Source organism: Phascolarctos cinereus, unplaced genomic scaffold, assembly GCF_003287225.1.
Source record: "Phascolarctos cinereus isolate Bilbo 61053 unplaced genomic scaffold, phaCin_HiC Scaffold_1;HRSCAF=81, whole genome shotgun sequence".
Classification (NCBI taxonomy): domain Eukaryota; kingdom Metazoa; phylum Chordata; class Mammalia; order Diprotodontia; family Phascolarctidae; genus Phascolarctos; species Phascolarctos cinereus.
Window position 1 is genome coordinate 144,944,197 of NW_027555514.1, and position 17,589 is coordinate 144,961,785.

At 36.3% G+C, this 17,589-nt stretch overlaps 1 protein-coding gene across 2 annotated transcripts in view; it reads left to right on the top strand.

Moving 5' to 3' along the window:
• RELN (reelin) overlaps positions 1–17,589 on the top strand; it is a 548,072-nt gene that overhangs the window by 238,776 nt on the left and 291,707 nt on the right. For both annotated transcript variants that reach the window (XM_020984542.2, XM_020984544.2), the window contains exon 7: positions 14,610–14,706. In XM_020984542.2, the coding sequence (XP_020840201.1) occupies positions 14,610–14,706 (97 nt within the window). The remainder of the gene's footprint in view (positions 1–14,609; positions 14,707–17,589) is intronic.

Below are 17,589 nucleotides of genomic sequence, written 5' to 3' on the forward strand. Positions count from 1 at the left end.
AAATGTTACAAGTTTAAAAAACATATCTGTCCTCATTCCTCCACAAAACTCCCTCCTCCCTTCTCCTTTCCCTCATTTTACATTCTTTTTCCTTCCTCTTCCTTCCCCTCCACTTCCTTCACTTCTTCTGACCAAATGACCAGTTTTCTTTAGTCTGGTCCATAGACATAGACTCTACTCCGGACTTTAGCTGCTGCTTTCACTCAACCGAATATGCCATTGGACCAAATGCAATAGTAAGGAAAGGGAAAAAGAGTGAATAAGAATTAAGTACCTACTACGTGCCAGGCTCTGCGTTAAGCACTTTACAAATATTCTCTCAGCTCATCCTCACAGCAACCTTCAGAAATAGGTGCTGTTATTATCCCCATTTTGTAATTGAGGAAACAGGCAGACAGCAGTTAAGTGACTTGCCCATGGTCACACAATTAGTGTCTAAGGCTTTGTTTGAGCTCAGCTCTTCCTGACTCCAGGCCCAATGTCCTATCTGCTGTGCCATCTAGCTGCTACAGAGAGTCTGAGTGAATTTCCACAAATCTCTCACTACTCATGGAAAATAATTTTCTTCTCCTTCCTGCCTTTCTCCTAAAAAGGGGGCATTTATTGAGAAGACACTAAGTTCAAGCCACTGTACCCTTGCCCTTCAGTGCCTTCATAGTTAGGTAGTGGCAGCCAAAGAATAATAGTTAGGAAGCTGAAAATCTGAGATATCTCAATTCAGTTCAATTCAAATGGGTTTAGTTCAACAACTGTTTATGTCAAGCACTTATGGCATGCAAGGAATTATATTCAGCTCCAGAATTTCAGGAACAGTACCTCTCTTTTATGAATGAAACATTCGATCTTAGTGACAATGATTTTAAAGTATGCTTAGGTCCAAAATCCTAATACTTTAAATACATTATGCAAGACCAGCTATTTGACATTGGATCATAGACTTAAAGCTACTACAGATCTCGTAGGTCATCTACCTCAAACCTTTCATTTTTCACATGAAGAAACTGAGGTCAGAGAAAATGACTTGCTGAGGTTCATATAGATAGAAAATAACAGAACCTGAATTTAAACCAGGGACTCTGATGACAAAATGAGTGTTCTGCCCACTAAATGAAAGATTGATCCCTTAAGCATGGCATGTGAAGGACAGAGTTTATATATCAAGGGTTCTTAACTTTCTTGTACAGGTCATGGACCCCCTTAGCGGTCTGGTAAAGCTTACTGACCCTTTCTCAAAATAATGTCTTTAAATATGAACAATAAAATACTTAAGATTGCAGAGGAAGTAAAAGGTTAGTGAAAGATACAATTTCTGTGTAGTTTTTTGCTCATTCAAATTCGGTGATCTCATGGAATTTATTCATAGACCCCTGGGGTTTCTGTGGCTCTCAGATTAAGAACCCCTGGCTAAGGATACATAGTGATATTTACAAGGACTAGGAAGCAAATTAATCTTTTAAAAAAAATAAGACAGAAAGGCCTTTATCTTCCAGGCATCTCTGAAGTCAAGGATAAAAATTTGCTTTGTTTAAACAACTAAAATGTTTATCCCCCTTAATGCTTACTGTATGAGGATCACAGAAGGCATCCGGAACTATAATATTACTAGAGTAGGATGTTCTAGTAGGAAACAAGGGACTGTTGGAAAAATAAGATGACAAATGGTGACTAGACAACAACAGATGTTTCCCCTCCAGCACAATGATAGAATGAGAATAACAGAGAGGTAGCATTCAGGAGAGAGCAAAGAAGAACAGGGGCAACCTCTCAGAAAGTAGCTCTAGATGAATGTGATGTGATGCCAGTAGGGACACGAGACATCAAAAATGAAGGCAAAGATGAAGACATCTCATGTACTGTAGGTAAATGAAGACTTCAATCAATCTGCTTAGGGGACAGAATGGCAGACAAGTAGGAGGATAAAAATCACTGCAAGAATTGCCTAGGATAGAGAAAAATAGCATAATTGCTCAAATCAAGGAGAGAAACTCTACTAAAGACTGGAACATTTTTGTTTCTGTATATAAAGGTGATAATTATAGGGTCAGGGAAATACAAATCAAGAACTGTGCTATCGGCAGCATTTGAGCAATTAAATCCATGGAAACAATTAGTTTCAAAGAGAACTAAGATTAGGGATCTGACTTATAGTATTCTCTGACTTTGGAGAAAAAAATAAAATAAGAGAGAGAGACAGAGGAGACATGGAGAGAGCAAGGAAAGAAAGGATGGAAGGGGGAAGAGAAAGATTTAGTCTACAGATATTCAGGATAATAGGAGCATTTTAAAAATTACTGATTATACTCCCTGAATTCCCTATTTCTGATATGGTACCATCATTCTCCCAAGGACCCATTCTCAAAACCTCATTCACTTTCAACTCTTCTATGTCCCTCACCTCTGACATCCATTCAATTGTTGAGCCTTATTTCTACCTCTTAGATATCTCAAATATTCATCCCTCTTTTCTACTCATGCTATTCCCCCATCCTGATTGAAGCCCTCATTACCTCTTGTCTGGATTGCTATGATAGTGACCCACTGTTCTTCCCTGCTAAAGATATATCTCAGTGTACAGCTCCAATCACTTAATTTGCCTTTTCAACTGTCAGTGACTTTTCATTGCTTACAAAACACAGACTCCTTGTCCTAGTATTCAAGGATGGCCACAATCTGCCTCTAGCCAGCCTTTCCAGATTTAATACACACCTTTTCAAGCATTCTCTAGCCAGACAAATTGGACTATTGGAAATTGCCAGATTTCTGCCTTTTTCTATCTCCACATATATATGTGCCTTCAACATATCCGTACCTATTGAAATCCTTCTTTCACAAGCCACCTTCTTTGGTCTCTTATTTAGAAGTAATAATGTCTTCCTCTAAGCTGTCTTGGCTCTTTGTTTGACATGTGCACTTTTCATATTGTATCTTAATTATATGTAAACATACCTTTACTTACCAACTAGATCATAAACTTGAGATAGGGACAATACAGTTTGATGTATTTGCACCTCCACAGCTATCAAAGCATAGTTCTTTCCAGATTGTAGACAAAATAAGTGTCTTTATTTGGCTCACAAAAGGGAAAAAGAGAAAGAGAGATAAAAGGGACCATAATAATTCAATAAATATTATTATAATATGATTACTAGTAGCAGTAGTAACAAAAGCTAGCATTTATATATCATTTTAAGGTTTATGAAGTACTTTCCAAATATTCGTTGTTATTCTCACAACAACTAAATGAGAACAAAGTACTCTTGTGCCCATTTTACAGATGAGGAAACTGAAATAAGCAGTGGTTCAAAACTCAAGGTCACAAAATAGTAAGTGTCTGAAAATGAATTTGAACTCATGTGTTCCTAACTCAGGGCAGCTAGGTGGTACAGGATGGAGTGCCAGGCCTGCAGTCAGGAAAAGCTGAGTTCAAATTCAGCCTCTGACAAGCACTAACTGTGTGACCCTAGGAGAGTCACTTAACCCCTATTTTCCTCAGTTCTTCATTTGTAAAAGAGGGATGCACTGGAGAAGGAAATGGCAAACCACTCCAATGTATTTGCCAAAAAACAAACAAACAAACAAAAAACTACGGACAATATCTAGAGGGTCACATTGAGTCACACACAACTAAATGACTGAACAATAACAACGGTTTCCTAACTCCAGGTCTAGCACTATATTTACTAAGCTACCTAGCTCCATCATTTAGTAAATGCCTACTATGTGCAAGGCACTATGCTAGGGTCTAAATCTACAAAGAGGAAGAACAGTTACTTCCCTTTAGAAGAATATCATTTTATAAGGAAGGAGAAGGCTATTCTAAATTGGAATAATTTTTTTTGCACATAGGAGAGGTCAAGGCAATTAAAGGAGATAGTAGTTATTTCTTTCATGGTTCCATAGCTCACTATTAACTACTTCCACTACCCAAAAGCAAAACAACAACAGATGTAACAGCATCTCAACCACTAGAAATCTGAGAATGGAAATAGAATGTCTAGGCAATCAGGATTAAGGCAGATTAGGAACGTTACCAGGACAGAAATAGAAAGAAAAATCCTTCACTGAGTGTCTACCTACTCAGTGGGTAAGAGGAATTGAGAGTCAGCACTGTCACAGTGAGAAATAGAAGTACAAAGTATCCAAGAAATGGTCTGCTCCATAATTTGAAATAATTCATGATCTCCAGTGCCTTAGAAATATCACCATCATCACTATGTTTCTGAAGAACCACTAGTTAAGAGTCATGTCGTAAAATATATGCTTGCTTATACTTTATAATGCCAGGCAATAGTTTATTGCATAGATTATTAGTTAATGTCATTGAACCCAACGCTGACCAGTTCAAGATACAAGATGTCATGGGTAGATAGAGTGCCATTCTCAGGCATGGTGACAAATTTCATTTTTCTCATGCTCAGGGAAGAATGATGATTAGATAATGCATAATTGTCAGTGTGTTTCCAGTTGATTAACTTGTCTGGGCAGCAGACCTGACCAAAGGCTGAGTGACTTCATTTTGACCCAAGAAGAGCAATGATCATTCTCAAAGACATTACTCTTGAAAAACGGCCTTTCAGTTGTTTATTTATTGTCTGCCATTGGTGTGATGTCACTGCAAACTATTCATAAATTTCCAGTTTGTGCACAGAGTTCAAATGAATATAATTTCCCCATTAATCCTCCTCCTCTTTTTCCTCTTTCCTGCCTGCTGAAAGCCATGTATATGAATCACTGCAATTATTATATGTGTGGGCCCACAGACTTCAGTGACATTTAAATTTCAAATTCTCCATTGTATTTCAGAGATTCCTCTGTGTCTGCTGAATAGTTCTTCCCCTGGCTTATTTTCATACCTAACAATTTTGAAAGGATGTATTAACCACCTAACTGTGGCTTTAAAAACTTACTCTTTCCAACTCATATACACATCCCACATGATTCTTCATTATAGAACAAAGAACAAACACCAAAATAATTGAGAGCAGAAACAAAGAACTGTCATCTAAATAATAAAATTTACACCTGTCAGGAGAATTGTTAAAGTAAACTAAAAGGGCTCACTTAGAAGCATGTTAATATTTATGGTTTGACTCTAACTTTGTTGGTCAACAAGAACACTCTCAGTGATTAAAGGCTTCCTTGTTTCATTGAAACTAAAAACATAATTTTGTATTAAGTAGATTGTCATAAATAATCACTAAGCAATAATATTTTCAAAGGAACCTGGGAATAGATTGCTACATGATTATTTCAGTCTAAAATATTACCTACTGGTATTATCTATTGATTACAACTTGCTATTTTTAATATATGTTTTCATTAGGAAAGCAAATTTCCAACCTTTTAAATTAAAAATGTGAAATTGTTAAAGCAATTCAGATACAGTTCCAAAATTCATTATAAGATTGCTTAGAAATAAGTTTTGTTCTTTCAATATCTGTGTGTTTTATACACATTAAATAATTGGTACCAAGCACAGTTGTAATAGGAAAAAAAAAGATTAGACCAGGAACCTACCATAAAATATTGCAAAATATCACTGTCAGCACCAAATAGAATACTTTTCTGACTCATATAGAAAGTGTGTCTTTATGTTCTATTTTTCATATTAAAAAAAAGACAGAAAGTTGTCCTAGATTAGATATGTGATTAGTATCAAATTCTTTACTAGGTCTCTTTAGAAATTCCTGATTCAGAAACCAGATTAAGATTCCTTTTTCTAAGGTTAAAAGGACAATTTAATTGGGAGTTATTTAAAAATTACTTTTTACAACAGCTCTATTTTCTGAAGACAATTTAAGCAACCTCAGTTTTTGGAAGAAAGTGGAAGCAACCGAACTGTAAAACAAAGCTAAACTATTGAACACAACACCAAATAAACAGCAAGGCTGAAGAATATACTATTACAAGTTATCTGAAACACTGAGCTAACATCTTTTGGTACTTATGCTGTGTTCCATAGGGTTAGAATTAAGTATCCATCAGTGCAGTCTTCTCAAAAAGCACCATCTGACTTTCTCATGAGCTTTTTTTTTTACCTCAAACAACAAGTTTCACTCATCACAGCTTCAGAAAAACTTTTCCAGGATTTACATGTCATTGGTATAAAAAGCCAATCATTAGAGATTTCTATACACTTACAAATTCTGAGCAAGCCATACATAACCCAAACAAGCTTTTTGGCTAGTTTACACACAATAGCCAAATTATTTTAGCAGTAATGAAATTATGAGAAGTTGCTTGACATAACTGATACAAAAAAATTCACCAGTTTGAAACATGGAACAAACTCATTACCAATCAGGTGACTTCAACTTTGTTAAATGTGTTTCCAAATTACTTCACACAGAGAATCAACATCTAATCTTTAACAGTTAAAACTACAACTTTAAAAGAGTGTGCTTACCCAAGTTTGGAGTCTAGCTTCATTACCTTGAACAGGATGTGCTGAACCTGAGTGATGCTTCCAGGCAAAAGTTGCCCTAGGGCCCAAGCCCATTGCCAGGGGAGCCCATGTTGTAGCTGCTTCCCCTCCCTCCTCCTTCCTTTCCCTGGTGGGGGAGGGTGGAATCAAAGGGGAGGAGTAAAGGGTGAAACTTTCTTCTCCTATGAGAGGGGTTAACAGATAGCCTTGAGTCAAGAGGGAGTGGGAGAAAAGAGTGACCAGGGTGGTAAGGAGAAGTTTCAAAACTCCTTAATGACCAATCACAAAACCTCCCGAATCTGCTAAGATATTTTTAGTTGTTCTAACTTTTCCCTATAACCTCCACGAAGGAGGATTCAGAGGTGTAGAGCAAAGGGAGTAAGTAAGCTTCAGGGAACCAAAAAGCAACCATAGTTTTCCCCAATTTCCTAATTCCAAGAGAATTGACAGAATTGAATGCATACTTCCAGATAGGGCAACCGTCCTTGTCCTCTATGCTGCAGAAGGTGTACCCAGGTCCATGGCCTTGAAATGATCCAGTGGGACTGAGAGCCTGAGAACGTTAGGCTGAGTGTAAGACAGCCTCTTAACTGTCTGCCTGAAAAGCACCTCCAAGATTTGGTGCTTGGAGAGTGACCCCAACTACACAGCAAGAAAACGGGGGGAGAGACTTACATATGCCTTCCAGTTTTGACTGGAAAAGAACTTGGGGTTAGGCAGTTTCCTGGTCAGGGAACCATATGATGAGGTCTAGAGGTTTAGGGGTGCTGGGACCCCAAGATAATGACATGCAGGTCCTGCCTAAAATAATTCAACCCAAGCCTTCTTTCAGCTGAAGACAAGGTTTATTAGAACATCCGTCATATTGGGCAGACTCTTAAGGAGTCTGAACATTACTGAGCTATTGGCTGGATTATAAGAATCTGAGTCCACCATCTAATTTTAAATGCTCAACTCATGAAGATTAGTCTGTTAGAGGAAAACCTTTAGAAAAAGTGATGTGGCATCTCATGGTGGTTCATAATGTTAAAAAATGAAATAAAATAAAGGTGTGCATCAAACAGATGAAATCCTAGATTTTGTTGATTTGGTTTCCTTCTCTTCAGATACAGATTATGCCTGATGCAGACCTTTTTCTCCTGGAGTATTAGTATTGCAAGTGTACTAGTGTACCACTTCAGCTTTCCATCTGTTGTTTTTCTTTCTCTCTGGCTACATGACCATCCAACCTCATTTTCTGCTTACACATATCCCAAATAAGGGATTTCATACCACTTCTTGAACACGAGTCATTATGGGTAACACGGTCTGTTTCTGCTCATTGTACACAATTCCTTTACCCTTTCTTTAGATCATTTGTGATTTTAACTGTTTTGAGATTGTGGAATTTCAGGTTTTGTAGCCATATACTAAATCGAGGGGGATATTAGTGCTAAAGAGCCATCCTTTAATGACTTCTCTATATTTTAATATTCATTAACAGTTTTTGTCATATAAGTAAGTGGCAGTCATATTCCTCAGGGTCTGCTTGTGCAAATGTTATACACAGTCAGTAAAGGGGAAAAAACATGATAATCAGAAGAATCATTAAGAATTTTAAGACAAAGTGACTAAGACTAAACAAATGATAGTTCTTGTTTTGTTTTGGTAGTCAATAAACTATCATTTATTAAGCATCTACAGTGTGCTTATTTACAAATAAGATACATAAAGTATAAATTGGGGGTGTTATCAGATGGAAGGCACTAAGATTAAGGAGAAGTGGGAAAGGCTTCTTGCCAAAAGTGAGACTTCAGCTGAGATTTAAAGGAAGCCAGCTAAGAGGTGGTGATGAAGAGGGGAAGCATTTCAGGCATGGGAGACATCCAGTGAAAAGGCACAGAATTGGGAATTGGACTGTTTTGACAACTAGGTTGCACAGTGTATAGAGCACTGGACCTAGAGTCAGGAAGACCTTGGTCCACATTCATTCTCAAACACTGTGTAACCCTAGGCAAATTGCTTAACTTCTCCCTGCCTGTTTTCTCATCTGCAAAATGAACATGTTAAGATCACTTAACCTCTAAGATTTGTTGTGAGGATAAAATGAGATAATATTTGTAAACCACTTTGCAAATCTTAAAGGGTAATATAAATGCTACATATTTTTACTGTGCCCAGAAGAGCAAGGAAGCCAGTGTCCCTAGATCACCAAATACTTGTAGGGAAATACAGTATAAGAACAATATAAAGACAGGAATGGACCAAGTAATGAAGGGTTTTGAAAGCCAAACAGGATTAATTTATTTTAATCCTGAACTTAATATTTAACAAAATGGACTTTATTTAATGGGGGGATGGGGTAATATTGTCATACTTTAGTTATTAGGAAGATCAATTTGACAACTGAGAGGAGAATGGATTAGAGTGGAGAGGGACTTGAGGCAGGGAGAGCAACCAACAAGGTATTGCTACAGTCCAGGTGTAAGGAGATGACAGCCCTTACCAGGATGCTGATAGTGTCAGAAGAGAGAATGGGGATGTATACAAGAGGGGTTAAGAAGGTAGAATCAAAAGGCCTTGACAACATATTGGATATGGGAATGAGAGAGAGTGAGGAGATAAGAATGACACCCAGTTTAAAAGCCTAGGTACCTGGAGGGATGGTGGTACCCTTGGCAGTTTCCTAGGGAACTTGGGAAAGAGATAGGGTTTAGGAGGAAAGATCGTGAGTTCAGTTTTGCCCATGTTGAGTTTAAGATTTCTATGGGACATTCAAGATATCTAATAGGCAGTTGCAGATACAAGTCTAGAGATCAGGAGAGAGATTAGGGCTGGATGAACAGATTTGAGAATCATCTAGACAGATAATTTTAAAAATTGATTATTCACTTATTTTTAACATTTAAAATTTTTAATTCCAAATTCATTCCCTCCCTCTAGCTCCTTCCCCACCCAGTGAGAAGGCAAGAAATATGATATCAGTTCCACATGTGAAGTCATGCAAAACATATTTCCATATTACCCTAGATAGAGATAATAATTGAAACCATGGGAACATGTGATCACCAAGTGAAAATGTATAGAGGGACACGAGAAGAGGGCATGACTTAAATGAAGATCCAGCAAAGGAAACAGAGAAGGAGGGATTAACCCAGTACAAGGAGAACTAGGAGAGATCAGAGTCACAAAAGCCTAGTGAGAAGAGAGTACCAAGGAGAGGAGGGTGATCAACAGTGTCCAGGGCTCAAAGAGGTCAAGAAGAATGAGGACTGGGGAAAAGCCACTAGGTTTGGCAATTGAAAGATTATTAGTAAGTTTGGAGAGAGTAATTTTGGTTGAATCATGAGGACAGAAGGCAAACTACAAAGACTTAAGAGAGTGAGCAGAAAAGTGGAGACATCTATTGAAGAAGGCCTTCTTAAGGAGTTTAAGTCACAGAAGAGAAGAGAAATATGGGAAAGTAGTGAATGGGGATGGAACAAAAGCTACCAAACCATTTATTTTCTTTCCTAAGGAGAACCATTTTGCTTCAAAATGGTGGTGTTTTCCTGCTTAGTTTACAGCAAGGCCTATATGAATATGATTCACTTCACCCAGGAGAGAATGAGCTCAAAATTTAAGAACCTTACATTTATTTTGTATTCATTCTACATATATTCTCTCTAGATTTACATGTGTACATGTTTATTCTCCTGGTAGAATATAAGCCTGTTGAGAGCAGGAAATATTTCAGGTTGATTTTTTTTTGTCTTTGTATCCTCAGTAGCTGGCAAAGTGCCTGGCACATAGTAGGTGCTTTAAAAGTGCTTATTGATTAATAGACTGATGCTCCATCTTTGAAAAGAGATATGTAATAGTATTATTTTAATACTTCAGTGGATTTAGGATCTTATCAATATTAGTACTCCTACCAGTGATGGAGGTCATAACACATCCATGGCTGCCTACCTTGTGCATCTCACAATGGGAATTATATAACATGGTGGGGGATTTCTTGTGGGTCACTTGACATTGTGTAGATATTAACAGAGTGAATGAGTAGCCAAAGGTTATCCCTCACTCTCACTATATGAATGACCCAGATTTTTTCTAGCAATGCATCTCTCTGATAATGCCATTTCAACACTTCTGCACATTTATTCACTTGTACTGTACTACAACCTGCTCATAGATAATATATGCTTATTCTTTGTCCTTTGGGTGACCCTCACCTTCAATGTTTTGATGTTCCATAAGTCATAGGCATCAATCATCACCAGTAGAAGATTGTTGCTAAAAAGATGGATATTTACTTCAGAAAGAAATTCCGAGTCATTAAACACATTTAACAATTTCCCAAAGACAGCCCAGCCCATTCTCCTCCTGTTCAGCTCTGAGACCATCATACTATCTATTTGTAATGTTTTTCCAAGACACACATATGCGTGTATATGTGTGTGTGTGTGTGTGTGTGTGTGTGTGTGTGTGTGTATATATGTATGTATGTATGTGTGTTGTGTGTATAACTACCCATAAGCACAGATATATTGTGCAATGTTTTCTATACAAGTCTCTAGCATAATCTAGAAAATAAGCATTCTTTACTTATTTTTCTTGCCACTACTTAGATCAAACTCTTTGAGCAATTATGAATCCCATTTAGGAAACTGCAGCGTTCTAGGACTTTGTCCATTCAGCTCAATGTCTTCACCAAATAGGAGCATCAGGAGGACCTCGCTATTCATAGGGACTATCTTTGCCATTTGGTTTCTATGCTAGCCAGCCTCCATTGTAGTGGATACTATTTTTGTTGGACACAAGTCTACTCATTTTATGCTAAAGAGGAGGCTTGAACTTTAGTCTTCTTGGGTTCAGAGATCCCAACACTCTATCGATTTGGCCCCTTCCAGCTGCCACAATCAAACTTCCCGTTCATTGCTAATAGAAATTCTTCATTAGCAAAATCTCTGGGTGTAGCAGTTATTGAGAAGGTTATACCATGATCAGTAAAATCATTTTAAAGTACAGTTTTATGAAGAGCAGAGATGAAAAGCGCAAGTAATTTTCAAATATCAAACTAGAGGTTCACAAACTTGTAATATCAAGGAATCCTGGGTGAGGCAGCATGTCAGTTAACTTGTTTGTCTCAGTTTCCTCAACTGCAAAATGAAGATAATAATAGTAGCTACCTCACAATTGTTGAGATAATATTTGTAAAGCACTACTATGTGGTAGTTACTTGACATGTGCTTGTTTCTCTCCTCCCTCCCCACTGCCATCTTTCTCTATATAGAACTGGAGATAGACATATAGTAAGCTCACAGTTCTCTCCATCCATCCCTGAGAAGAGGCTGTATGGTTTAGGGAAGGAGAAAGGGAATAAGCATTTATATAGCAAGTATTATTATGTGCCAGACACTGTACTAAGCATTAGTTTGTAGAGTAGTGGTTGGAGTGCTGAGAGTGGAATAAGGGAGACTTTGGTTCAGATCCAACTCTGAGACTTACTGAGACTTACTAGCTGTGCGATCCCTGGGTTTGTCATGGAACTCCTGGGTGTGTCAGGAAATCTAGGGTTTATTTAGTAACACTACAATATAAAGTTGCTATCTGTGTCAGTGAAGGAAGTTCTGATACTGAGAATGCCCCACACTCATGAAAAAAATATCAGCACACACACTAAGGCTTACAGAAAGCTTTATATATCTTATAATAATAATGATAATAATAAAACATTTACATAGTGCTTATTATGTGCCAGGCACCAAGCTAAGTGCTTTATAACTTTTCTTTTGTTTGACCTTCACAACAACCCAGGGAAGTAAGTGCTATTGTTATCCATATTTTATAGTTGAGGAAACTGAGACAAAAAGAGGTTAAGTGATTTGCCCAAGGTCACACAGCTAGTAAGTGTCATGCTCTGATATGCACAATAACCTTATGAAGAAGATACTACAGATAATCCTCATATGGTGGATGAAATAGAAATGGAGGCTGCTAAAACATGCATTAAGATGCCTGTAGCTGCATCTTGATATATAAAACCTTTTATATATGTATCTTTAGTTATTTTGTTAAACATTTCCCAATTATATTTTAATCTGCTTCAGAGGGCACTCGGCAATATTGACACCTCTATTGTAGAGAAATAAACCAAGGCTTAGAGAGCTGAGATGGCCTGACTGTGGCTGCCCAGATGATAAGTATTAGAGGCAGAATTCAATCTGAGGTGTCCCCGACTTCAAATACAACGTTGTGTTCATTAGATCATACTGTTCATTGTTTGAATATTTATGGTGTTCTATTTGTTGTTGCCTACGCTTCCCCACCTGGAGTCATTTCACTGTATCATAGATGCTAAACCATCTTGATGGTATCATTGTAACAAGAAGATTTTTGCATTTCCTTTTTCTTTTATTACACTCAGTAACCACAGTTTCAAGATAGACTACTTGCATTACTTAAAAGGGGGTATCATAATTAAAATTGTACTACTCATATCAAACTCAAAGTAATTTCCCCAAGACTGTAGGCTGTCTATGTTGAAGAACTTTATATAGACAGGGAAGAAGAAATTCCCCAAAATCCAGAAAGCAGTTGAGACCCGAGCTTTAAAGTTAGACTTTTAAAAAACTGTGCTACATATATATATCTTCCTAGTTCCAAGATCAGGAACAGGTAAGTGGCACAATGAATAGAGTGTCAGACCTGGAGGCAGAAAAATTCATTTTCCTGAGTTCAAATCTGGCCTCAGACAGTTACTAGCTGTGTGACCCTAGGCAAGTCACTTAATCCTGTTTGCCACCATTTTCTCATCTGTAAAATGGGCTGAAGAAGGAAATGGCAAACTCCTCCAGTATCTGCCAAGAAAACCCCAAATGGGATCACAAACAGTCAGACATGCTGACAAACAATAAAAAGTGAAAATGTATTTTCCCCACATTCTTATTCTTAAAAGAGTGAAAATTTCCTACAGGAGGTTTGTGATCCAATGATACAGTTAACCTGTTCAATAGCTACTGAAGACATTATGCTATGTTTGTTCAAATTTGGATAGTCTTGGTTTTTCATTGTCCTTGGCTGTGACAGGTTTTTTCCTCCATGAAATACACCAGGTAGCAGTGAATCCGTTGCTGTTTACCTATTATTTATAGTTCATATTTCTTGCCTCTACTCCTGAGATTGCTAGGAGGAATATGTCTCAGAATTTTTTGCTGCCTTGTCTCAGACATAAGCAAATAGCTGAAAGGGCATACTACAAAGGTCTCTGAAATTAAGGGCACAGTGCCCTTTCCACAGTGTTTAGCACCTGGAATGTGAGAGTCTTCAACAATGTTCTTTCTACATGAAATACAGCTCTCATGAGGTACAAGGTGCTAGAAGGAGAAATGTAGATCTTTTTCCCCTTAGTGGCTGGGTATATAATACTTAAAATGGTACATTGAAATGCTTTGGAAAAAGTATTATAAATACTGTGATCAGCATGCAAAATAGTATTATGAAATATAAGTTGTTGTTCATTCATGTCCAATTCTTTGTGACTCCATTTAGGTTTTTCTTGGCAAAGATACTGTAATGGTTTGCCATTTCCTTCTCCAGCTCATTTTACAATGAGGAAACTGAGGCAAACAGGTTCCAAAGACTTGCTCAGGGTCACATAGTAAGTGTCTGAGGCTGGATTTGAACTCAGATCTTCCTGATTCTTGGCCCAGTGCTCTATCCACTGCACTGCCTAGCTGCCCCCAAGAACTGTAGGTAGTTTCCCTGATGTCCTACATGACAATAGAAAACCCAAACCAGCAAACATCTTAAGCTGAGAATTCTAAATCCCAGCACATCATCATGTAAGGAAGAATAAGTGGTATGAGTAAACTGAAAACAAACATAAGAAATATAAGAAGTATATGTCAACTTTTGCTGCCTACAGACATCTTTAAACATGTTTTTACAAAAAGGATAATCAGGTATCTCATTTTACCTGTGAAATTTTAATAACCTTAATAAGTTATTAATTTACTAATTTGAATCATTAGCACTTTTATTCATAGGCATTTAATATTAAAACAATGGGTCCAATTCAGTTTAATTCCATTCTTGTTGGTATAATATATAACCAAAATTTGTGCGACCTAGTCTTTGTCAAACATTGGATTTTCTTTCCTAAGGTAGTCACCTCATACAACTTTAGCTCTCATACTTGAAATGAATTTCCATGTTCTTGCAGGGTTGAATGTAACAACTGTGAGATTGGAGAACAGTGTGGTGTAATTATGCACGGCAACTCTGTGACGTTCTGTGAACCATATGGTCCAAGAGAACTGGTAAGGGCTTGTTTCTTGCTGACATGATTCTAAATGTGTAAGACTTTTTAAAAATCTATTTTGTGTAAGTCTTCAGTATATTTAACCAATGAAAGGTTTTATTATCCCATTTAAGCTTACTAAGATGTTATAATATTGCTTATATTGTTAATAGCTAGACATTATTTCTAAGGAGGCGGAAGGAGGTGTTTCAAAGATAAAAAGGAAAAAAAACTACAAATAAAAAAGTGGCAAAGCCTCAAATTGATTTATATGGTACTGTTATTGAATCACTAAGTAACATTTCAGTTAATTATTTTTTAAAATTCTCAGGCTCAGCATGTTTTTTTCCCCAAAATGTTTATATGTTAATCTAAGTATTGTATGAAAGATTTTTCACTTTGAAATTTCCATTTAATTCTTTAAGCATACCAGACATGTTTGATGAATGACTTTTTCAAACTGTTCTGAAATTTTGGCTCACATGATGTAGGTTAAGTGCTTTAAAAACCCTTAAAGTGTTATATAAATAACTATATATTATCATTATTGATAGTTACCGTTGTGACTTGTAACAGCCAAGAAAAAAATGAACTTAAAAAAATGAACTCATTTATAAATTTTTGGTTTAAAATGATTTATTTCAAATTCATAAAAGGTGAATTTCATTTCCTTTTGCTTGCACTAATATTACTTTCCTACTGGAAAATGAATGTGTTGTGCTATTTTGACCATTATAAGATAAAATGAAAAATTTTGGATCATAAGGAGAGATTATATGATTTTATACAACCACTAGCCATCAGCATGTGGTTAATTATTATCTTTTAAGTTGCTTTGCTTAAGTTTATAGACCTTGAAGCTCAATTTTATAGAACTGAGGTTACTCAAGCTTGTATTATTTGCTATCTCCTTTTCTTTGATGATAATCTGCCTATATATACTTTTGTTCTTACTTAATACTCATTTTTCATGTTTCACACATCTTTCTTCTTCTGTTGTCTTTTGTAGCAGGTTTTGAGGATATTTTGTTGTTTTTCTTCCTTTTTACCACTGCAGGCCCGCACATTCTATTTCAACATCATTAATTTAACAGGTTCCTAAAAGACTGTGTCCTGTGGGTTTTTTTTAAAGAAAGAAAAATGCTGTAGCAATTAAAAGAAGATTTAGTTATCAAGAAGTGATAGCCAATTAATTTTATGTAACATAGTTCTTTTTCATACTGCATGAGTACCTCTTTCATGGCAATAGATACATTTAATTTATTGAAGAGAGGAGCCTCAAAACATTGATAAATTGAGGAGTTTCTTGTTGAAATTGGAGCTCATACAACAGAATTAATTGGATGCAAATTAAAATAATAGGTGCTCATAACTCAAGTCTGGGAAGGTTCTGTATTATTCCCAAAGATGGATGTGACTCTGGGACTGCAGCCCTCCTTAAAGAAGCCCCCAAATCAAAGTTTTGCTAGCATTTTTTAAAGTAGTGTACATCACTCTTAATTTTTCCCACTAAAAACTAAATTATTTATAATTTTTTAGAAAAAAAAGTCAATCCTTCCATGGAAGACAATTTGAACAGAGAATCATTTCCTGTTGTGAGTGACTTAGATTCAGTAGTACTTTCGGAAATGCTTGTCAAATTGTACTTTTCCATCAGCCAACAGGAAATAAAACATTACTCCAAAAAGAGCCCTTAAACTCATAATCACCTAACATAAGACTTAAGCTATTTGTTTTTACGACTATCCTATTTTTCTATTAGGATTAGCTTGCCTAATCAACCTTTTTGATTTGTATAATATTATCAGTAGGGTTGATTAAACACTTAATGAAAAAGGAATGCTTAAAAATAATTTTCTGGTTTAAGTCCATGACATTTTTAAGGAATGTTTCCAAAGGTGAGAAAATATAGATAGAATCATATTCTTATCCTAGGAATTTTCCTAGGAAGCTTTTACATCATTTGAACCAGAGTGAAATATTACAGACTGTTTAAGAATCATGCTTATATTCTAGGCAGCAAATATTCCCTTTTCCTTAGCCATATTTTTTCCCAGTAAGATTGGATTCAAGCCTGCAGTACTGTGACTGAAGTTCTAAATCTATTCCTGGAATTCATGTAGATGAAAATATAGAGGGAAACCTTTATGTTTACTTACTCCTAGGAATCTCTGCCATTTTCTTGTTTTTGTTAATGGATGCTACTGTTTTGGTTTCATAGCTGAATACTGCATTCCTAACATCTAAATTTTATCCTTTCATGTTAAGCTTACATGATGACTAAACCAATGGGTAAAAACTGAAAAATCCACAAAAGCCACTACGTTGCCATCATATAGAATAGATTCTGTTTTACTACTTTCAAAAATGGTTGTTTTAACTATATTCAATGAAGACGATTTATTTGGGGAAACTTTGGGTGAATGTACTCATGAGTATCAGAAATATCCCATGCAATCTGAACCTGCTACCACTGGGCAAGATAAGAATGGGTCCACTAAGTGCCAGAATTGCTTATTTTGACTATATAAATATATATATATATATATATATATATATATATATATATATATATATATATATATATATATATATGTGTGTGTGTGTGTGTGTGTGTGTGTACACATATATTCCATTATTCTTAACAGTAGTAATTCTTACTAAAGTGATCATCCAATTAGCCACAGACATAACAACTGTAGAGTCAAAGGCTAGCAGCTTTCTTTGGTCAGTGAAGTCAATCAGTCATTCAATGAAGTAGAAAAAACATAGACCAGTTACCTACCATCATATGTAAAGAGCCAAGATAACATTTTAACATTTACATAGCATGGTGTCACATATCTAGAGCTAGAATGGACTTTATAAAGAGGCCATTCTGCTCCAATTCCCTCATTTTACG